The sequence below is a fragment of the Pan paniscus genome, chromosome X, assembly GCF_029289425.2.
Source record: "Pan paniscus chromosome X, NHGRI_mPanPan1-v2.0_pri, whole genome shotgun sequence".
In the NCBI taxonomy this organism is placed as follows: Eukaryota; Metazoa; Chordata; class Mammalia; order Primates; family Hominidae; genus Pan; species Pan paniscus.
In genome coordinates, this window is record NC_073272.2 from 13,061,713 (window position 1) to 13,086,604 (window position 24,892).

The 24,892-nt window shown below is 38.3% G+C and overlaps 1 protein-coding gene across 6 annotated transcripts in view; it reads right to left on the reverse strand.

Moving 5' to 3' along the window:
• Nucleotides 1-24,892, reverse strand: part of ARHGAP6 (Rho GTPase activating protein 6) — a 525,552-nt gene that overhangs the window by 122,401 nt on the left and 378,259 nt on the right. Inside the window, exon 1 of one of the 6 annotated variants that reach the window (XM_063601880.1) lies at nt 5,730-5,851. The exons of 4 other annotated variants lie outside the window; for them this stretch is intronic. In XM_063601880.1, coding sequence (XP_063457950.1) covers nt 5,730-5,792 — 63 coding nt within the window. In that variant the 5' untranslated portion in view covers nt 5,793-5,851. Of the gene's footprint in view, nt 1-5,545; nt 5,675-5,729; nt 5,852-24,892 lie in introns of those variants that run through there. One more of the 6 variants, XM_055106118.2, reaches the window with a different exon arrangement.

A 24,892-nucleotide genomic window follows, 5' to 3' on the forward strand; every position in this document is an offset into this window, starting at 1 on the left:
AAGACAAGAAATGCACACAGCTTCTAGTGCAGGAAAAGCCAAGGATTCTCTCCTGGAGCCTCCAGAAGGAACATGGCCTTTGATTTTAGCCCAGTGAGGCCCACATGAGACTTATGTAAGTTTGTGTTGTAAGTTTGTGATAATTTGTTATGGCAGCAATAGGAAATGAATCCAAGAGTAAGGGGGAGCATTAGAAAAGGAAGTTGATGGGGTGAAGGGCATGCTCCCAGACACTTAAAAAAGTAGGTTTTGACCTTCCATCAGATTCTTATCTCCCTGCTACCTGATGCTAAGGTGCTGCTTCATACTACAGGTACCATCACCAACGATTTGTGCTGGAGAGGTCCCAAGACTGGAATTCTGAAATCACTTTTCCCATAAAATAGAATTATAGAAAATTACATATAGTAAATACTTTACGCTCTGTGGGTCTTATGGTCTCTGCCACAGTTACTCAACTTTTGCCATTGTAGGGCAAAAACAGCCATAGACCCTACATAAACAAAAATTCCAAAAATTTTATCTATGACATGAAAAGTCAAGGCTCATATAATTTTATGTGTAGAAAATATCCTTCCTTCAAATTTTTTTCAACTATTTAGAAATGTAAACATAATTCTTAGCTTGCAAGTCATACAAAAACGGGCATCAAGCTGCTTTTGGCCCACTGGCTGTTGTTTGCCAACCCCTGATGTAGAGATTAGGGTCATGTAGTGCCCTACACATATTAGTGTAGCATCTACAGCCATATTCCAGCAACCCAGTCCTAGGGCCTTGCATTATCAGCCATATACAACAGCTAGATTCAGGAGGGCAAGACCCTTGTCTGGCTTATTCATTTTGATGTTCTCGGTATCTAAGGCAGTACCTGGCACTTAACAGCCACTGAATAAATATTTGTCAATCTAGGGACTAATGAACCAGCCACATCATGAGTTAAATAAATTGGAAACCTAACCAACCCATACAATGTTGTATATATGTGGGAAACTGTATTCTGGATTCGAATAAACCATTAAGAGACAGTCTTTTGAAATAGCCTGTTGATAAGCCAAGAAAAACCCACGCCAGTACATGAGGGGAGAAAATAAATGTGATAATAAGTGATGCGGGGAAGAGTTAATCCGTGATACCTATACCCACCCATCAGACTTCATAGGAGCAGTAAGACATGAACACAAAGGTCATAGTCTCCCTTTGACTCTCATGGCATGGACCATAAAGTGATAAACAAGCACCCAGGAAGGGCACCAAAGCCTACCAGCACAGTCTAGAATATGTTTCTGGTGGTTTCTCAAGGCTCACATGCATGGTCCAGACCAGCATTTTTCTTTGGTGACTGTTTATCTTATAAATGAATGACTCATTTGAAGGCTTTCTGAATCTAGTCTTTTGAGTGATCATCATGGAATTTTTTTAAGGATTGAAAATGGATGATTTCAAATTTGTTTAGATTTTATAAATGTAGATGAAATTGAAATTCATCCAATGTCTCTGGATAGACTAAAGACCTTGGCAGTTGTAAAAACATCTTTCTATTCTAGGGTACTATGTGACAGCATTAATAAAGGGCAGCAATATGATAAAATGATATAGGATAATGGTCCTTGGTGGGGTAATGTTGCCCCCAGTGAGCATTTAGCAATGTCTGGAGACATTTTTGGTTGTTATAACTGGGGCAGCGTTTGATATTGGCAGCTAGAAGATAGAGGCTAGGGATGCTGCTAAGCACCTTATAATGCACAGGACTACTGCCCAAAATCAACAACTATCTGGATCAACATGTCTACAGTGCAGAAGTTGAGAAACCTTGGTTTAGCATAAATAAGTCTGCTGTTAAGCCCAGATTACATATAATCTCCTTAAAATGATGGTGCTGGAAATATTAACAATTATTTATATATTTTGTTTATCATAAAAATATGCACTATATATTCGTTTATATATCATGCATTACTATGTGTATTTTACATGTATTTTTCTACATATTATACACATAAACAGAATCATAGGGCTTATTTTAAGCTAGTATTAATAAGTACAAACACTAAAAACCTAATTAAAAGAAGCAAACCAAAAAAAGTTTGAAAACAATAGAGTCTTGATTAACTGGAGAACAACTCACCAAAAGTGTTAACTAAAGAGATTTCCTTCCCACCAGAAGTATATGTCTCTATGTTTAGAAAAAAAGAAGCAAAAGACAAACTAAAACCCAAACAATCTAATATCTATGCTTTATTCAGAAAGTCATTCTTTTGAGCTAAGTTGCATCTTTACAGACTTGATTTTCCCATGAAATAAAATTGATTGAAATAATTTTGGTTTTGTTCTACACCACATTGTTTTATTACATCCTTGGGGCTAGTCTCTAACTGCAGCATCTCTTTAATCTCATCCAACTGTAAACTCCCCAGGGCCAAACAAGGGGTGAGGCAGGGCTGTTCAAAATGTGGTTTGTGGACCCAAGGCATCGGAATCACATGGGCAGATGATCATTGTTAAACATGTAGGTTCCTTCGGCTCTAAGGTAGATTTAGAGAATTAGAGTCACAGGGAATAGGTCCCAAGCACCTCCATTATAAAGCAGCATCCCCAGATGAGTCTTACTTTTTGCATAATAAAAGTTGAGTCTCACTGGCATGGTGGTGAAGACTTGGATTCAGATAGATGGCAGTTCTTTGGTAAGATTCAGAAAATCTCTGATCATCGGTTTTCTCATTATTAAGATGGAGAAAAGAACAAGACTTAACTCTCAGTTTGTAGGGATAATATCAGACAATACAAATGAATTTCTTGTGGAAGGCTTATAAGCTCCCACAAGACCTGAATAAATGGAAATTTAAGTTATAATTAATATTAATCATCACCACTCTAAATTTGCATCACCATCTGATGTGGTTTGGATGTTTGTCCCCTCCAAATCTCATGTTGAAATACAATCACTAATGTTGGAGGTGGGGCCTGGTGGGAGGTGTTTGCGTCATGAGGGTGGATCCCTCATGAATATCTTGGTGCTGTCCTTGCAATAGTGAATTCTTGCTCTGAGTTCATGTGAGATATGGTTTTTTAAAAGGGCGTGGCACTTCTTCCCTCTCTCTCTTGCTTCTGCTCTTACCATGTGACAGGCTGGCTCCCCGTTGCCTTCCATCCTGAGTACAAGTTACCCAAGGGCATTACTAGAAGCTGAGCAGATGACACCACCATGCTTCCTGTATAGCCTGCAGAACTGTGAACCAATTAAACCTCTTTTCCTTTCTTTATAAATTACGCAGTCTCAGGTATTTTTATGGTGATACAAGAAGGACCTAACACAGCATCTTAACTTGGAAGTATTAGAGACACCAAAAACTCTTAAGAAATGTGTGCTGAATTACACAGCAAGTTTTACAAGGTGATAAGAGATAGAGAAGGAGGTAGCACAGGGTGAGGGGAATAGGAGTGCTGCATGAGCTACCAGGACAGCCTTACAGAGAACATGATTTTTGCACCAACCCTTAAGGAGGTGAGGGAATGAGCCAGGCAGGTTTTGGGAGCCCAGCAGCCCAGGCAGAGACTGGTTGACATAGGTATAGCATAGCCTGGTGGCTAAAAGCAAGGGGTGGCAAGCTGGGCTGCCTGAGTTTGAGTCCCAGTTTTGCCACTTACTAGCCAGTCATGTGGCTTTTTAGCAAGCTACTTACATTCCCCATGCCCCATTTTCCTCATCTATGAAATGGGGATGATGATAGGGATTTTGCTGATACAAGCTGACTAGCCGGGGAGCCAAGTACTGCCTACTGATTGTTTTCATAAATCAAGTTTTATTGATTTATGAAAACCACAGCCACACTCATTCATTGTTATTTTCTGTGGCAGCCTACAGGCCACAATTGCAGAGTTGAGTTGTTGCAACAGAGACTGCACAGTCCATGAAGCTGCCCTTCCGTAAAGGTAACCATCTGGCCCTTTATGGAAAAAGTTTGCTGACCCCTGGACTGGACTAAAAGTAAAGACACATCTATGATTAGGATCTGCCTTTTGCCATCACTATTTTCCTCCTCTCCTAAGATTTTGTCTCTGAGAAACATCCCAGAGAGCCTGTAAAAAAAAAATCAAACAACATAATTTAGCATGTTAGAAAATATGCAAATGCTAGCATGAAATAGAAGTGGTTATCTGCAAATGGCCTGTTCACCTGGGTTACCGATAAACTAAAGAAGTAGAAATGAACATTGTCAAACCCAGGGCTGGGCTAACACCATCTAAAAAAACAAATGTCACTTACATCTTGTTTCCAGTGGAAAGAACCTTTCCAGTGGTTAGCATAGAGGGGACATACTGGAAGTGCTCAAGGGCAAAAACGTCAGAGCAAAAGGTCAATTTCATTTCTGTGTAGTCCCAGTTGAATTGTGGACTTTTCTAATGGCCATCAATTTAATTCTCAGTTCTAAGCTTCTCTCGAGTCTTGGATGGGAGGAAGAAGGTAGGATGGCCTGCACAAATCTCAGGGTTGCAAAAACTGGAAACACTGGCATGAATTAGAAATTTCTTAATGACAGGCCCAGCAGCTGATGGTTCTACTTGTCTTTCTCTAATTAAATTTAGTTTACTGAAATTAGAACGACCTCCGGAGATAGATTAGACCTTGAAGATACTGCTCACATTTATAGATGGTCCGCTCTCTGCTAGTTACTGTTCTAAGCCTTTTATTTATATTATCTCATTTAATTCTTACAACAACCTAAGGACTATGTTACCATCATTATTCCCATATTTCAGATGAAGAAACTGAGGCACAGAACTTAAGTAACTTGCCAAGAGCACACACCAATTAAGTGGCAGAGTTAGGATTTGAAGCCAGGCTTTAGGTTCTGGAATTTAGACTCATAACCACTATATGTATTTCATAACATTTCATGATAAACCAATCCAAACCTCTAACTTTACAAATGAGCAAAGCAGCTGCAGTGGCATAATGGGATCTGGGACATCAGGGTCATGTTCCCCTCTTTCCACCACCAAGCCCTTTCATTATGAGACATACCCTTATAATAATGAAAGCCAGACAGTGTTTAAAAATTCAGAGGCTTAAAGTTTCCTCTTTTGCAAAAGACAGCACAAGCACATCCGATTTATTATTAGCCTTATATAATATCCAAACTGTTCCCCTAAACCCATATTTATCACAGCCACAGCAACTAAAATGTTGCACCCATATTCAAGAAGTTAAGAGGGAAAGATAAACCACTTTACCCTTTCACACTTCAAAACAGCCTGTGCCCGAATCTTTTACAGAAATTAGCTCAATTATGCTGTTCTGTTAATCATGACACAATCCTTTTCTGCTTGAGTTTGCTCATTTCAAGCTGCCACAACATCATTAATCTAAAAATAAGGTTCTCATAAATCCATATTGACACAGATAGTTTTTAGCTGTCACACATCTCAGACACTGATCATTCCAGTTTTCTTCCTAAATCACAAGATGGATGTGAAAGAATCACAAAATTTTATCACAATTGTTTTCTGAAAAAGTAGTGTAAGTATAGATATTTATATTGCTTACCCATAAATTATAATCAGCCGCGTCTTTGCTGTCCTCTCTAATCTAACTGAACTAAGCTTGGAGTAGGAAGTTGAGTCTGTTTTAAAAAAATTATTTTTTTGGTAAAAAATGCATCCTGAAATGGCAGATCATATTGAATGTCTGAGAAATGGCCCAGCTGGCATAGCTGTGACTCCCACGATACCTTTTGTTGCCAGAGACCTCCGCTACTGTGAATCCTGGGACCAAAAATATGCAATCTTTTCATCGGATCATTGAGAAGTTCCTGTCCTTTCAGAACAGAGGCAGGCTGTGTCCCTGAGTAAGTGCACAAATGAGTGAGTGCGTGTGTTTGTATGTGTGTGTGCCTGTGTGTGTGTGTGTGTGTGTGAGAGAGAGAGAGAGAGAGAGGGTGAGAGAGAGAGAGAGTTGGGGAGGAGGAAAGAGGGGAGGGAAGGGACAAAAAGAATGAGAGAAATTGAAACTGGATTTCCTGTTCTTATTTTAATAAGAGTATTTTGAAGAAATATACTCGAGTTAGAAAAGGATTCCTCTAAAAAAAATCCTCTTTTCCACAGGGATCTACAAACGGTAATTGGCTTGTAACTGTGCAAACTGTCCTTATTAGGAATCAACCAAAGAATGTTGGAAGCCACTGGTGAGACCCCTGAGAGCAAGATAAAGCACATAGGATGCCTTCTTTGTTTAGGACAAATTCTCAGTTCTTAAATTATATTTTAAAACTACTGACTCCATTTTTCTAACACTAGCCACACACACTAAAAAGCAAAAGTTTTCATTCTCTTTCACACTGAAGCATAACACATGCTCTGTATTTTATCCTCTTTGTGGGACAGCAGTCCTTGAGAAGTTGTTCATTTCCTGAACAGAGGGTGTGGAGGTCAGAGTGAATATACCCACATGGCCATATCTAAGAGGGTTCAGGTTGGGGTGGGGGTTGGGGGTGGCATCCATGAAGAGCAGAGAGAAAAGGGAAGATTAATTCCAATCGCGAAGTACCTTGATCTCCATGCATTCCACATGGCACTGAACCAAATACAACTCGAAAAGACATCTTTGTTTCCCAGTCAATAGGAAGTTATAGTTCTCTCATGGGTCTCAAGTGAATTCCAACAAAAGAATCACTGTGATTATAATTTACAAACCGGGAAATGATTTCATGGAAGATCTTGCTGATTCAAAATTAAGGACTCGGTATGCTTTTACTAGGATTCTGTGAAACTAATCATGTAAGCCACACATAGCCTCTGCTGCTGCTGCTGCTAAGGAAGGAATTTTAAAGCAGTAAAATATTCCAGGTGGTTTTCTTTACTAGAATGATTAAACTTAAACAGAGATTCAGAGTAAAATCTACCTGTTACTGCACATACCTCCACCACCACTATCCTAAAAACTCTGATGTTGAAAATACGCATTATTCCAGTAGACAGTCAACATGGCTCATACTGGATACTCATCAATGGAAGTTACATCCTCATTTAAAGATATCTAATATCTTAATATCAATATATCTAATATCTTAATATATTATTTCACATGAAATTGATAAATATGCAATTCATTTTTTATTATTAGTCAAATGATCCTTTAGTTTATAAATAGATGACAGCAACATGTAGTTCTGACTGAGCACTTACTAAGTGTCAGGCATTGTTTTAGGCATTTTGTGGGCACTGACTTATCTAACCATCAAAATAATTCTTAGCAGTAGGTTACATTATTATCCTCATATTACAGATGAGGAAACAGAAGCGCAGAGGAGTTAAGTGACTTGCTCAAAGATTCACAGCTCATAAGTAATGCGGCTGTCATCCCAACCACTATGAACTTACAAATTAACTGGAAGACAAAACCACAGTTCAGAGTCAGTACTAGTAGGAGCCATGTTATAAGTATCTAATAAGGAAGAGACAGTGATGAAATAAGAATGTTTACCTAAGACTAGAGTGGTCTGTTAAATCAGTTATTTGATGGAGACATACACTGTCAGGTCAATAAATGTTTCGTAAGAAGGTGACTAAGTGAATAATCTCAAATAATCCCGAGAGACAACATCTTGTGAAATTCCTAGTCTGTTTTAAGAGTGGAAGCAAGGCAGGCCTTAAGAGGAAGTGCAGAAATAATGGAGAAGGTGTGTATATTTGGTATTCTTTGGAAAATGCATTCAAACCAGAAAAACAAAACATAAAGATAAGGAATCCTTTTTAAGATTTAAATAACAACTCTTTAAGTAAAACCAATAAGAGACCAAAGAGTCACTGAAAGAGCCTTGGAAATAAATATCAGGAAGCAATTAAAAGGTTCCATCTGTGGAAGAGTTTTGCTAATCACAAAAAATGCTGAGAGCACAATGGTCATTTTTTTCCCATTTAACTCTCCATATCTAAGCATACCAAGAAACAATTTATAGCCTAAGAATCTATGCCATTAAGCATTCATTCCACCTTCTTCTTGGCTCTTATTCTGGATTATTTCTGTTTATATCACTGGTGATATTTTGCACATTTAAGGCAAAAATATCATAGAATCACTGTCAAACTTTTTGAGTGAACACATTTCTGATTACAGTACTCTTTTGCCTAAAACCCTTTGATGTCTCCTCCTTAGCTCCAGGACAAAGTCCAAATTCCTTAGCCTGGTATCCAGTGCGGTGTGCTTTTACTTAGATGGAATAAAATCAAATAGCCACTACATAATAGTGAATGATAACAGTAGAAGTTTACTGAGCATGTATTAGGTGCTAAGCACTTTATGTGTGCCATGTATTCACTGCCTCCAACAATTTCATTTTATAGAGGAAGTGATGGAGGCACAGAAATGGATGGCGCACAGTGAGAAAAACACTGACTGCTCATGAAGCCCGTAGCCCCTTTTTCGTGGGCATTCAGCTAGTCTACATTTCCCAGCCTCTCTTGCAGTTAATAGTGGTCATATGACTGGAGTCTAGCTAATGGAATGTCAGAGGAAGTGACAAGCTTCATTTCTAGCCCCAGTCCATAAAAACCTGGAGACAGCATCCAGGCAACCTGCATAGCCATGTGTGGTAGTCCCAGGAGTGGACCACATTTTTCAGTGTTCTTTGCCTAGTGTAGTCCCCTGCCCTTCAAGCCCGCCTGGCTCTATGAGTTACTTTAACCAACTGAATGTGGCAGAAGGGGATGCCAAGCCCATTCTGGACCTGAGACATAAGAAGGCATGGAAACTTCTGCTTTTGCATTCATAGGACCCTTGAGCCCCCATGACATAGGTGTAGCCACTATGTTGAAGAGACCACGTGGAGAGGCAATATAGCCAGCGTGAAAGGTTTAGTTGCCCCAGTGTCTCAACCTAAATCCAGCCCACCCTACCTCCAGCTGAATGAAAGGAAGAAGCAGCCCAGGTTCAGAATCATTGCTTGGAGCACAGCTGTCCCACCAACTGTGGCCAATCTAACAGTATGAATGACAAATAGACTTATGTTGTGAAATTTGGGGATGTATCTGATATAGCAGCTGACCTCACTTTCCTGAACTTCCCATATGAACACAGATAATAAATCTAAGCAGCCTGATCTGGAGCCCTTGCGCTTGAAACTCCTCCTATACTTCTCCCCACTGAACGACATCATGACTCATTTCGTCCCTTCCTACATTCTCACTTGGAAAGAGAGTAGTTGATCAACTGGATGGTAAAGTAAAAATTGCTCTTTATATATTGTTTTGCTGAGCATGTAGAAAGTCTTTAATATAAAAGAAGACAAATATATTTCTAATGACATCCTTCAGATTTTGAATAATATATAGCCAATGGTTAGAAATAGGTAATGCTTTTATCTTTCAAAATCATGACTGACTCTAATAAAATGGCACAGTGAAATTTCATTTAGATTATATTCATTACTGATAAACCTTCCATTGGTCCTGGTAACCTTTTTTGAGTGTAGCATAGAGTTCGCATGTAAGGTCTTAATATTTTTTTAAGACTGTATATAAAAATGCAAATTGTGAGAGACATTTTAGTTCATCTGCTGCCTTACAGTGCTCAGTGAAAATGTGGTACCATCAGTTTAACCATCAGACTCTATCTTTGTATTGCTCAGAACTTCCAGGGGCTAGGTGATAAGCCAATGTATATTCTCTCATTGCTGCCATTTGCTTCCTTAACTGTAGCTGTCCGTCCTTTTCCCATTCCTAGCACCCTGACCTTGGTCTATTTGCTAGCGTCCTTCTGATGCTACTGTGACCTATTTGCACGGAGAGAATGTTTTGGATCCTTCAGATCTAAACTCTACCATCAAAGCAAATCTAGTAACTGGAAAGCTATTTAAGACCATGAATCTGAAACAGTCAAAACCACAATAAAGAACAACTAAAATTTACTGAGTACTTATTGTCTCCATGAATATGCTATCCTCTAGGAGGCAGGCACTAGAATTATCTCTATTTTGCAGATAAGAAAGTTGAAACAAAGAGAGCGTAAAGCGTAAAGAGCTTGCCAGAAGTCACACAACTGGCAAGTAAAGAGTTGGCACTCAAACCCAGGCAGTCTGTTTTCAAATGCAATAATTTTAATCCCTAGGCAATATCACAGCATGCCAGCAACCTTTTCTTTATTCACTTCCTTGGAAGACCTATAAACAAAGTAAGTATGACACAGAGCATCCAACAGAGACTGGAAGGCCTCTCTGCAACTGGGAGAATTTTGGTAAATACATAGACGACAGCTCAGGGCTCAAAGCCCTGTGGAATTGAGACACAGAAATATGCAGAAACAGAGGCAGGGCACCAGGATGAAACAGAGAAAAGAAAGCCAATAGATGGGGCAATGACCTCCAGGAATAAGGAGAGGGACAGGTATTTCATTTAAAGAAAAAAGGAACAGCCATGTTAGAAAACCTCCTGGATGCCAGATCCTTTACAAGTAGAACTAGCCACTCTCAGTTTTAGGTAGGGGTGTAACACCATGAAAGAGATGTTTTAGGAAAGATGAATGAGGCCGAGTGGTGCAGAACTGATAGGAAGGGGATAAAGAGGGGAAGCAAACTGAGTCTACAATGTAACCGGTAAACAGAGGCTCTACCTGTGGAATGAACTGATAAGAAGCGAGTCTAGGCAGCAATAAAACAAGCTGACTCTAGGAATTCTTTCTTTATGAGAGTCCCTCTCTTTTTCCAATAAATATGGATCCCCAGAAAATTAAGCCCAAGATTATAGCTGGAGAAATACCTTTGAGTACAGAGTGTGAAATTTGCATCTCATTTTAGGTGCCCAGGAGGGTTGACCTAGAGAAAAGCATTTTATCTTGATTCTTATGGAGAAATCTGTATGTCGCTGGTTCTACCACACTGCAGAGAATGGTACTTATTTTGTAGCTGCTCCTTCTACTCATGTAGTGAGGAATGCTGAGTTATAAGGTTGGATGCTTCAGGTTTCTTGAAATAAGAAGGAAACTCAGATAAGAGGGCATTCATTCTAGGTAAGATGTCATGTGAACTCTTTGTAGGGCAGGTCATTTATTCTGTTATGGGTATATTCACTGCTCATTAAACATGGAATGGATTTCAGAGCAAGATTACCTAAAAGATACAGGGATGCTGAAGTACTGTCACCTCAAACTGAAGAACCCAATCCCAAGTCAGATATTTACAAATCAGCAGGATATAAAACAAGCCTTAAGGATAGAAGAATATCGTATTTAGGAGTTTGAAAACTCTTAGGCCAAACAAACTAGGCAAAATAAAAAATGCCAAAGTGAATTCCTTTCCACTTTCTCATTTCAATGCTATATTTGGTGACATTGTGTTTCATCAATTGCACTTTGGCACTTTGCAAAAGTCTCTTCTCAGTGGGGTTCTTCTCTAATGAGAAAGGAAAACAATTTCCTCAAAATTACATGCGACTTCATAAACATATTAAGTTAATAAATTAATTTTGGATATCATCAAATATATAGACATTGCTTCTAATCTGTTGCCTAAAATGTGAGCTGTGGACAATGAGCCTGTCGGTTTTACTGTAAGATAATTTATCCTATTAAACTCTTTTAATAAGTAATTCAAAATCTGCATGAATTGTTGTACCACTTCATTCTAAGTGGGGAAAAGCAAGTTATTCATTTTTAGTTGCAGTCTGGTAGTTAACTCATCTAAACCTTGTAGAGTAAATGAGCAAGCAAGCTGCTTTAAATAAAAATATATGCGGCTACATTTCTAGGCTGCAGAAAAAGTCTAGCATTAATGATATTTTCAGAATCATCTTCCAAAGCAAAATGACCTCAGATACAAGTGGTGATACATTTTAGAACAAACATATTCTCTAAGGACCAACAGTTCTCTAAGTTCATTGCACATTATAATTACTTGCTGTAGTTTTCAAAAATTTTTATGACCATGTCCCTCTCCCCAAGAACAGCATGGTCCAATAGACTCTTCTATAATAATGGACATTTTTGTTAACAGTACTAATTGCTAAGGTGGCTACTAGCCACCCGTGGCTAATGAGCACTTGAGATATGGCCAGAGAAACTGAATATTGAATTGGTAATTGTATTTAATGTTAATTGATTCAAATTTAAATTACCACAGGTGGATAGTGGCTACTGTATTGGACAGCACAGGTATAGACCAAGTCAATTAGACTGTCTGGGGTTGGGGCTCAGACAATGACATATTTATAAAGCTTTCCCCAAAATTCTAAGGTGCAGTCCAGGTTGAGAACCATTGTAATGGCCAGAGCTTAATGAAACTATCAGGGAAGACAAATTCCTTGAACTTTTTCCAGGATCCATAACTTTTCTCCAAATTCCACTAAGAATTTGTCATGTACCTTTGCTTCCCTCCCTCCTGCCTCCACTCCTCACTTCTTGCACCCTTCCACATACTCATGTGATGACTGCACTCTCCATATATTCCTTCATTGACTGATTCTGCCAGATTTCTCTCACACCGAGAGCATAACGTGCCCTCATCTCAAAGCTCAGATTCTTTTTTTCCTTTCTCTTCCATTGACAGCAGAAAGAAAACTTAACAATGCTACCAATTAAGAGATTAAGTCTCCAAGCACATACATCCATAATTTAAAATTGTTTTTCACGTGCACAGGCTTGATCCAGATGTCACTTTCCATGAGCTCTGCCATAGATGTGATGGGGAATATTTTGAACAGTAGCACAGTTAAGCAGCTTTCATCTTATCTGTTCATTTTGCCACTGTTTCATTCAAATGGGATGCAGTGTTATAGCACAGTGGTTACAGGGAGGACTCTCCTTCTGGCTGCCTGTGTTTGAATTCAAGTTCAGCATATAACTAGCCATGTGAGTATCCAACCCTTTTAAGCCTCAATTACCTGCTCTGTAAAGTGGAGATAAAAATAGTCCTGTAGGGAGGAGAGAGCTATGCATGTAACACTTATGATAAATGAAAGTGTCACATGCGCTGATAGACCCAGGTTTTGATTGCTTTTTCCCTACACCCCTCCCCAAACCTCACCCTTTTTTTTTGGTAAATAAAGCAAATAGCGGGGCCAACTTTTGAAGGAGAAAGTCATGAAATCCCTAAAAGCATGTTCCAAGTATTTGATAAATTAACGTGGCAATATGAAGACCATTTTGAAAACAGTTACAAAAAAATCAATTATATGGTAATCTGATTTTTAAAAATTATTAAAAATTTTTATTTTAATGAGTCATTTTTCTTGACCTCCATGCCACCAGTTAATATTAATAGGATGGACAAGGAAGGGTATGCTGTAAACATAGCTACATTTTATTTCATTTGTAAAAAAAAAAAAAAACCAGTAGACTCAGAATTCCAGAATTCAGTGATATGAACATAAAGAACATGATGTCCAATGTTCAAGTACATAATCGCTTTGTTGACCTTTTGGTAATTTTAACTGTTGTACCCTAACAACATGTTCCCATGTCATTTTCACTCATGGGCATTACTGATTTGTGCACGTTCACATTTTCTACACAGAGTTTTGCTGCTTCTTTCTTGTTAAGTATCCATCTATGGGTAGATTTTTTTTTTAACCTAAGAAACTACAAAATTACAACCCATTAGCAACATAAAAATTTGTAGTCACCACAACTACTAATTAGTGGTGCACAGTAAGGATTATTCATCAGTGACTCACAGCACAGATAAAATAAGCTGAGAGCTATGTCCTGGATCTAAATCCAAAAGATTTAGATATGTGGGGAATGACTATCATCTCTTGTACATATAGTGTGTACCCATTATTATTCCAGTCCCTTATGGTGTACTCATGGTTTTAATCATTAAACAATCTTAAAATGTGAGGTTTATTAATATGCCCATTTTATAGATGAAGAAATCAAAGCACAGGGCAGTCAAGTAACTTGTCCCAGGACACATATTGCAAGTGGCATGGCTGAAATTCAAACTCAGGGACCTTAGTCCTGAGTTTGTGGTCTTAACCACTATCCTATGCTACTTTTCTGCACCTTGCTCTCCTACTCAAGAAAATTCATCAAAATAACTGTATGAGGTGGTTCTAGGCTCACCTCTAATTCTCTCTCATTTAGTTTTCTTACAAATATTCTAAAGTTTGTAACTTAATTATTATAGGTAATAAATTACTTCTAACACATTGACTGAGGCATGCCTTGACCTTGAGGTGGCAACTGTTGACTTAAAGCAAGGTCAGCAAAGGACAGCCTCAGGCCTATTTTTGTAATCAAATTTTATTGGAAAACAACCACACCCACTCATTTACCTATTGCCTGTGGCTGCTTTTCCGATACAACAGCAAAGTTGAGTAGTTGCAACACAGACAGTATGATCCGCAACACCTAAAATGTTTTCTATCTGATTCTTTACAGAAAAAGTTTGCCGACCCCAGATCTGGACCCACTGAAAAGAAATCACCAGATATATGACATAGGGGATGACAATGTTCACATTTCATGGTGGAGCATTTCACTATTTCAAACAGCAAAGGAACCACATTTTTTTTCTGTTTCTTTTTTTAATTAATTTTAAGTTCCAGGGTACATGTGCAGGATGTGCAGGATGTGCAGGTTTGTTACATAGGTAAACATGTGACATGGTGGTTTGCTGCACCTATCAACCCATCACCTAGGTATTAAGCCCAGCATGTATTAGCTATTTATCCTGATGCTCTCCCTCCCCCAACCCCACCACCGGACAGGACCCAGTGTGTGTTGCTCCCCTTCCTGTGTCCAGGAACCACATGTTTTTAAAACTATGTTTGTGACATCTCTATATGTATGAGCAGATGGGTCCACAGAGATCACTCAATGTCTAATTTTCTTTTACGCACATAATGAGAAAAAGCTCAGGGAGAAAAAGTGAAATCAGTAGCATGGACTTTAGTATTTGGTATGAGCTACTTATTAGGAATCAGCATTTCTTCCAAGTATTCTTGAAAGAAAAGACATTCATACTAGAGTGATGCCTATCAAATCCACTATGGCCGGCCTGAGAAACTTGTAATTAAAAACTACAAACATTATAGATTTGTCTCCATATTAAATAGATTTAACTATCTCTACATCTATTATATTTAATGTATTTAAAGTAATATATATGTATCTCTTGACTATTATATATTTATTATATGATGAATTATATATGTGACATATTTCTATCTTATATAGACAAATATTTATAATAGGTAGGTGATAATACACAGTGGGTAAAGGGTACATATGCAAATGCATCTTGCTTTAAGTAAACCAATTATTTGAAAATACACACAATAAAATTAGGGGCAATGATTCTGTGGTTCAAATACATCAGTATGGGTTCCCTGCAGTGACCCAGGAAAACTGAAGCAAAATCATTTTTAACATTGCTTCCTATGTCTCTCCTACTCACACTCAGAAAGTCACCAGTTTCTGTGGATCCCACCTCATTAAAAACTGTCCTTTCCTTTAACACTTCCTCTCTGGGAATGTCCACCAGCACTTCCACACTCTTGTAGGCTCTCTCTCCCTACAAAGCAAAACTCATCTTGTCCCTTCCCTTTTGAAAGCCATCATTGAGGCTCCTAGCTTTCCAGATGAAGTTCTCAACTCTGAGGTAAAAACACAAGATCGCTCAAGATCTGGCCACTGCTTAGCTCTTGGGCTTCACCAAGCCTCACTTACTTCACATCCCTTAATTTCAGCCACATGAAAGAGCCCAGAGGACTTCATGGTGAGGGTGAGGGGTGCTCTCAGCCCAAATGGCTTCCCCATGCCTTCCTACTCACCCTGTAATGCTTACTGAGCATCACCTCCTCTGAGAAGCCCTGTCGTCCCCCTACAGGGACATTACAAATGAATCATCACATTAACAAGAAAATCATACCATCTAAAACACAAACAAGTTTACTATGGACCTATAAGGAACACCGAAACATGACCAAAGGAAATTCACCTTATGTTTGTTAAAGAAGGCGAATCTGCTTCTTTCAAGGTTCCAAATGACCTAGACCCTTGAGATGTCTAGACAATCACTTGTGATGTCTCATTGAGGGAGGAAAGAGGAGGGGTGGGAATGTTTAAATGTCAGCTATTTTTCCAGAAAACTCTAACGTCACCGATACGTCCCTCCTATGTAACCATCACACTCATCTCCCCCCGACCCTGCCCCATCTCAGCTATTTTCTTGACTCTTATTTAAACATTGGAAAGCTATTTGATTATCTATATTTGTGCCTTTTCTCCCTGGCTAGACTGTAGGTTCTGGAAGAATAGAAACAGCACTAACATTTTGTGCTTTTGTATATTTGCTGGTTGAAAAAAATTTGAGGGAGAGTAGCAATTCTGTCTATACAGAAAATCATTTCTGTCTATTAGCATGGAAACAAGACCAGCAGGGAATATTTATATTTAGGACATTTATTTTAAAGTAGCTAAAATCACTTCCAGTAAAAATGCAAAAAAAAAGAAAATCTTGCTTCCTGACTTTTATTATTAAGAGACAAACATGTAAAAGGGAAAATTGAAAAGGGAGAAACCAACATGAAGTATGACACCAAATGCAGGTATGATGTGAAAACAAGCCATCTGCACTTACTGGTTCACATCTGATTTTCTAGCTGCCACTTTTCAGATTTATTTTTCAAAAATGTTTTCTCCTCAATATACGACTTTTAAAATGATAAATTACACAGTATTTCACAGACCTGTGTAAATACTTTTGCTCTGATGTATAGAAAATCATGCTTTCTCTGAGCAATGAAGCATATTGAAATTTACATTTTCAAAAATAAATTATAGTAAAATAATAGAAGAGCTTGGACATAAAAATCATATGCCATAAAAGTTACCACTTTAAAGTGTATAGTTCTGTGTTTCTCTTTAGTATACTCATAGATAATGTACAACCATCATCACTGATTCCAAAACATTTTCATCACCCCAAAAGGAAAGCCCATACCCAGTCACTCCCCATTCCCCTCTCACCCCAGCCCCTGGGAACCACTAATCTACTTTCTGTCTCTATGGTTTTGCATGTTTTTGACATTTAATATAAAAGTAGAATCATATAATACGCGGGCTTTTTGTGTCTGGTTTCTTTCACTTAGCATGTTTTTGGAGTTCATCCACATTGTAGCATGTGTCATTACTTCATTCATTCTTATGGCAGGATAATATTCACTGTATAGATATACTAAATTTTGCTTGTCCATTCTTCAGTTGATGGGCATTTGGGTTGTTTCCACATTTTGACTGGTATGAATAAAGCTGCTGTGAATATTCATACACACTTTGTGTGAACGTAGGTTTTCAATGATTTTGGGTATATACCTAGAAGTGGAATTGCTGGATCATATGGTAACTATGTAGCCAAAAACAAAAACAAAAAACGTAGACAACATGACTCCAAATAGCAAGATTCAAACATTTATTTTAGTGCAAAACTTGTTTTCCGCCTCGTTCCATTCACATGAGATATCAACAATTACAAGAAAACTCATGCAATGTTTCCACTTCATATAGATCAGCCATCAGAGCTTTTTCCAAGCTGTGATAAGGAACACAATCCTTCAGTTTCTTTTGCTTTTTACAGTCTGATGAATATGAGTGTCTTGAAAAATTTAGAGGTTTCTAGTATTCTTTTTTTTTTTTTAAATTAGCCCTGTAATGGCTATACCACAAAGAGTAGATTAACTAACTTAATCATTTATGTTTATATTTTAACTCTAAAGACTAATTGTTGATATCCAGCACGGCAATTTTACTTGTTAAAGTACAGTTCAGAGTCTAGTTCCTTTCAGGGAGATATTCTTGCCTATATCAGAAGAGAAGCTAAAAAGAATGCTACACAAAATAGTTCAATAGGCTTGCTTTAATTACTCTTGTCCTCTTTGATTTTATTGCTTACTGGGTGAGGAAAAGCCAGAAGAATTTAATACCCCTTACAAGATAGTCATTGCACATTTCATGAGTTGCTAGGGTCAAAAGCAGATGAACAAATGCTGAACTTCTTCCTGGCTCTACAGAACACGACCCCACACCCTCCAGGGTTGAGAAATGGAAGAAGCCACTAGGATAGGTAGTGCAGAATAATATCTCTCACCCCTAAGGTTTCCACACCCTGATTTCTGGACCCTGGGAATGTGTTACCTTACATGGCAAAAGGGACTTTGCCCATATGATTAAGTTAATAACCTTGAGAGGGGGACAGAAGTCTAGATTATCCAGGTGGGCCCAACTTAACCACACAGGCCCTTAAAATAGGACAACCCTTTTCAGCAGAATTCAGAGTTTGAGGGAGATGTGACTATAGAATAATGATCTAAGAGATGTAATATTGCTGGCCTTGAAGCTGGAGGAAGGGGGCCATGAGCTAAGGAGTGTGGGTGGTTTTAGAGCCTCCAGAAGAAATGCAGCTCTGTCAACACCTTGATTTTTGTCCAGTGCAACCTGTGTCAGATTTCTAACCTACAGCACTTTAAGATAATAAATGTGTATTGTTTTACGGCACTAAATTTATGGTAATTTGTCACAGCCATGATGACAGATTAATTCAAAAGAAATCAGAATATTTTTATGCCTGCAAGGGACACATAAATTATTTAATGCAGGATTTTCCAAGCTGTTCCATAATCAAATATATTTGAAAAAGTTGTGCATGGTAGCTTCACCTTAAGTAGTCACAATAAACAATAAGAATAATAGAGAAGTCCTGCAGAGGGGAAATCATAACTCGGAGTACCTCCTAAATATACTTGCTATAATCTCACCTCCTTTTATTTTTTATTTTTTTTTTAATTTTCAGACCATCTCTCTATATCGCTCGAATTCCCCAGAATATAGTTGGGACATGCTAAACTAATTCCATCTGCTCAGAACCTGAGGCACAATGGGAAGAAGTGACAAGCCAAGGTGCAGCTTGGCAACACAAAGACATAACCCTGGACTCATACTCTCCATCTGGAGTCCCGTCCAGGATGCCACTCTGTCTTGCTGTATCTGCATCACAGATAATGGCAATAACAAAGGGATGCAGCCACAGTGTGTTTCTTAAGGTTCAGACCTAGCTTAACATGATGACTTGTTTTTCTATTGCCAGAATTTATGAAAGTTAGATCTTTGGTGGGAGAAGAGGGTATCAGGTGAAAATCAACCCAACAAAGCTCCTAACAGATAAATTTTTCTACTTAATAATATCAAAAACAATACAGCTGCTTTAGCACTGAATATATTTTATTATTTAAGATAAAAGCATTCAACACACTATTGAAAGTTTACTAACTTCATATTAACAAGAGTAATACAATAAAATATTTCCCCACAGTGATTTATCCTGTTCCTAAAAATGCCTAATTCTGCTGCCGAAGTCTATTTTCCACAAATTCTAGTTTCCAAATGTTAACTTGAGAAGGAACAGAGAGAGACAACCAAATGCCATTGTCTTCCATCATAGCACTTAATGTTTTCTCCACATTTCCATTTCCCATTGCCTGTTCCAAGAGTTATGAGCCCCTTGTCCTTTGATGTTTTTTCAGATATGCATTATCCTCATCCTTTTTCCAGGATACACAATGGGACCCTTTCTTCCACCCCTCCATTTTTTTTTTAATAATAATAAAGATTATGACTAATAAACCTAACAACTTTCGACACTTATTTTTTTTGCCAAAGACTATGCCAAGTGCATCACATTAATAATCTCATTTAATCTCAACAACAACCAATTGACGTAAATATTACTATTAATATCTATATTTTACAGATGAGCCAAATGAGGCAGAGAACTTAGGTACTTTGTCCTAGGTCACATAAAAAGTGGCTGAGCCAGAATCTGAACATAATCTGATTTAGAGCTGGGGTCTTCTATAAGCACTAGCTTAGTAGTCCTCTACTGGGGTGATTCTGCCCCTCAAGGGACATTTGCCATTGCCTGGAGACATTTTTGGTTGTCACAACTGAGGAGGAAAGTGCCAGTTGTGATGGGTGGAGTCCAGGGATGCTTCTCAACATCCTACAGTGCACAGAACGGCCCCCACAGCAAAGAATGATCCCACCCTAAATGTCAACAGTTCCAAGGTTGGGAAACACTGCTCTAACCTAATGTCTCCCAATGTCAGCGCATTCTGAATGGGACATTTTTTGGTAAGACATGCAAATGGCTCTCACCTCCAGGTTAGAATCTCCTTTCTCTACTTGGGAAAGGAGGTTATCTCAATCTGGAGTGGATGGTACTTAGAGCCACAGAGTCCATTTGGTGTATATTATCATAGCATCAATTTACTCAAAAGTTTAAGCTGGCATCCTGGGACACTAGGTCATTTTATCTTTTTGTCCCTCAGTGGATACATGAAAGAGGCACTAGCTCACTAGAGCGTGACTGAAAAGAGCCAGAAGATTCTGGTTTTTGTTAGTCTTGCCTTGTAGTCAGGAAGACACAATAGCAGCGTCTGTGTCACAGATAATGGTAATAGCAAAGGGGTGTATCCACAATAGGTTACTTGAGGTCCAGACCTAGCTTAAAAGTCAAAATATTTAGGCCAGGCATGGTGGCTCACATCTGGAATCCCAGCACTTTGGGAGGCTGAGATGGGAGGATTGCTTGAGCCCAGGATTTCAAGGCTGCAGTCAAGACATGATTGTACCACTGCACTCCAGCCTGGGCGACAGAGCAAGACCTTGTCTCAAAAAAAAAAAAAAAAAAAAAAAAGTCAAAATTTTTTTCGGAGCAGTTCTGTGAATACCATTTGACCCAGCAATTCTAATATCTACTTTATAGCAATACTTGCAAAATGTGCAAGATACATTTGCAAAGACATTCACTTCAGTACAATATCTGATAGCAAAAAAACCCAGTCACCAATAAAAACAATGGAAATGTGAGCATATGTTCACCAAAATATGTGTGCTAGAATGCTCATAGCAGCATTATTCAAAACAGCCCCAAACTGTAAATTATCCAAATGTTCGTGAAAGTAGACTGAATAAATTGTGGTATATCACATAATGGAAAACTATGCAGTAATGGGAATGAAAAAACAAACTCCAACCACCTACAACAATACAGATGAATCCCAGAGACATCACGTTGAGCGAAAGAAGTCTGACATAAAAAATAACATGCTGTAGGATACCAGTAATGTAATCTATAAAACCAGATAAAACCAACATATGCTACCAAAGTACAGAATAGGGGTTACCTTTGGGGAGAAGTGACTGGAAGGGAGTCCAAGGGATCCCTGTGAGGTGCTGGTCAGGGATGTTTCTTCATCTGGCATAGGTGTGTTCACTTTGCAGAAATTCATTAAGTTGTAAACTTATGTGCACTTCTCTACATGTGTATTATAATCTACCAAAATATATATATTAATACTTATATATAATTAATTTTATTATATATTAGTTATATGCATATATGTTTAAAGAAACATAAAAAACCTAAGTGTCCATCAGTGAGCAACTGGCTAACTAAACTATGGGGTATCTATTCAGTGGAATTCTGGGCAGTCATGAAAAAAAGTGGAGTAGTTCTCTCTGAATAAATTTGGAAAGATATCCACTATATGTAAAGTTAAACAAAGAAGTTGCAGAACACAAGTTATGGACATAAATGTTTATTATAATTTAACAGGGAGATCCGGGGTTATATATTCTCAAATGGTTATCAGTGGCTATCACTTGAGGATGGGATTTGTGGGACTTTGACACTGCCTAATGAATTTTTATAGTGTTGGAATTTATTTACATGTATTATGTTTGTACTGAGGGGAAAAAAGGACATTTAGAAAATTAAGATGAACAAAATATATCTTAAGTTTGAGATTGTTATTATTTCATCATCCATGAAGATTAGGGTTTCTGATAGATGAAGGAAACGATAATGGAATAAACAGAGCGTCTTGCCTTCAGGGTTGCTAACTGAACCCATTGATGAAGGTCACTTTGGTTTGTTGCTGGCAATGTTAACAATTGCTTCAAATTAGCACTTCTTTGCTGGGTTGCTCTACATTCAAATCCAGTTGTGGTGTGGCCACGACAAACAAGATTCTTGGCCACACAAAGAATGTGTCTACAGAATGGTAAAACAACTGAATTTGTTTAAATTAACAAAACCATATACTCAGAGGAAGGAAAAATCAAAACAGCTACACCCAAAGTAATTCACTCGGATGGGTGGTTCATGAAATCCACCCATTCATTAAATCAACATGTTAGCAGCCTCAAGTGGACTCTGTGAGAGATTCAACTGCAATGCAATATTCCTGAATAAATCAAGAGACCATAAAAGACACTTTTTTTTGGCCCATCATTAGCAAACGTTTTCTGAGTGCTCACTGTGGTTCTGCCATCCTGCTAAAACTCTGGGGATGTGATACCACCTTTACAATTGCAAATGTCATTATGTTGAGTGTTCTTAATTCCACCAATGACATGGAATGGAAATTAGAAAAACATCCACTGATTCAGGCAAAGTTGATAAAACTACAACTTCTCATATACAGTAAAGGTCTGGCAGATGTAACAATTTATAAGGTAGAATAAGTTGTGTTCAATGGATCTCAACCATGGCTACACATTATATTTGATCGAAACAGAATTTCTGGAGGTGGCACCTGGCCATCGATATTTATAAAAGCTTCCCCAGGGGATTCAAAAACATAGTAAGAGTTGGAGCCAATGCTTAGACCAAGTAAATCAGAAACTAGGTAGAATGGAACCCAGGCAAAAATATTATTTAAAAGCTACACGAATGGTTCAAAAATATAGTCTATGTTGAGAAACACTGCTTCTAAATTGATGTTATAAATGAAGCCAGAGGCGACACTTCAGTAAGCATTATGTAAAGAGACTCAATACCACCTGTCCTTATCTTGTGCAGTTTTGTTAGTAAATTATCACAAGGTAGTATTCTACCATGTTATGGTTTCAGACGTTTCATGTAAATTATATCTATATCTCCATGTGCTCTATTTACAACATTTCATTTGATTCCAACAACAATCCTATACAGAATGTAATATTATCCCCATTTTACACAGGAGGGTAATAAGGCTTGACAGAGATTCAGCATCAATCCCTCAGTTTCACAAAGTCAAGATTCCACAGTCTATATAGTCATATCGTGCTCTATGTGCCTGAAAGCAGTGTACCAATCAAAGAATGTTTTCTAAGTATCTATTATGAGCTAAATTCTCTTCTAGGCACTGAGGAGATGGAGAATAACTATAAGATAGGGTCTTCTGTAGGATACAGCTTACAGTCTAGCTGAGAAGCTAGTATCACATGGCCAAGTTTGGAGGATTTTGCAGGAAGATTTCTGAATTGGTAGGAGATTGGTCCTGACTGGATTCCTTCCAATATTTTTCTCTATGACACAAATTTTGCTGGAGAATAAAAGTAAAATTATTTGTGTAGGAAGCAGAATAATGCCCCCCAAAATATGTCCACATCCAAATCTCAAGAATATGTGAATATGTTATGCTACCTGGCAAAGAGGAGTTAAAGTTGCAGATGGGATTAATGTTGCTAATCATATGCTGTTAAAATAAGGAGATTGTCCTGAATTATGTATATGGGACTAATATCATCACAGGAGCAACTTAAATGTGGAACAGGGAGGCAGAAGGGTCAGTGTCAGAGTGATGTGATGTGAGAAAGGCTCACCAGGCCATTTCTGGCTTTGAAGATGGAGGAAGGAAACATGAGCCAAGGAATGTGGGCAGCCTCTAGAAAATGGAAAAGTCAAGAAAAATGATTCTCCCCTACAGTCACCAGGTACCATGATTTTAGCCCAGTGAGACCCATTTCAGACTTCTGACCTCTGGAAGTGTAAGATAATAAATTTGTGTTGTTTTAAGCGACTAAGTTTGTGATTACTTATTATAGCAGCAACAGGGAACCAATACAATGTCTTCCCAATTTTTGAAGAGGGAAATAGAAGGCTCACAAAGGAGAAATTTTGTAGTTTTTACCCAAGCTATCATATCTGTAGTCCCAAATCTTGATCCCTTTCTCAGGCCTACTAAATGAGAATCTGCCTTTCAACAAGGTCCTGGCCTAGTCATGTGATTTCTAGCAAGCTCCCAGGTGCTGGTGGTCCCCAACGGTTCTCCGATTTAAGCATTAAAGTTCATCAGAATCATGGGGAAGCTTGTTAAAATAACACAGATTGCTGGGCCCTACCCCAAAAGTTTCAGATTCAGTAGGTGTGGGAGGGGGCTGACAATGTGCATTTCTAACAAGTTCCCAGGTGATACCAATGCTGCTGGTCCAGCCACCACATTTTGAGAGCCATTGCTTTAGATGACACTAATAAACATGTAAGAGGAAAGAAGTGGCACTTATCATTCAACTAATATCCATGATGGGACCTCATTATTAACTGACATTTTATAGCAGGTGAGTGATCTGTTTAACAGTCTGTACTTTATGTACTTGCTCTGTGAAAAAGGCACCACATAGCCCCAGGGTTTTGGGCAACACTTGTGGGCAAAAATAGCCACATCTTTGGAACACCAAAGTATCAAATCCATAGATGTATTTCCCCAAATCCCAAAAACACATTTTCATGTGTATCTATATTTTCTCCTTGCAGCATTCTATATGGCACAACTGGCAACTGTGGATATTGACACGCTCCACATCTCATAAGACAACCTGAGGCACTGGGAATTTCCTTGAACAAGATTTCCCAACTTCAATGCTACTGACATTTGGGGTTGGATAATTCTTTATTTGGGGGGCTTTCCTGTGCATTGTAGAATATTTAACAGCATCTCTGGCCTCTACCCACTAGATGCCAGGAACATCCGTATCCTCCAATTGTGACAACCAAAAATGCTTCCAAATATTATAAAATGTACCCTGAAGGGCACAATCATTCCTGGTTGAGGCCCACTAGTTTATCTGATTCTCATGCAT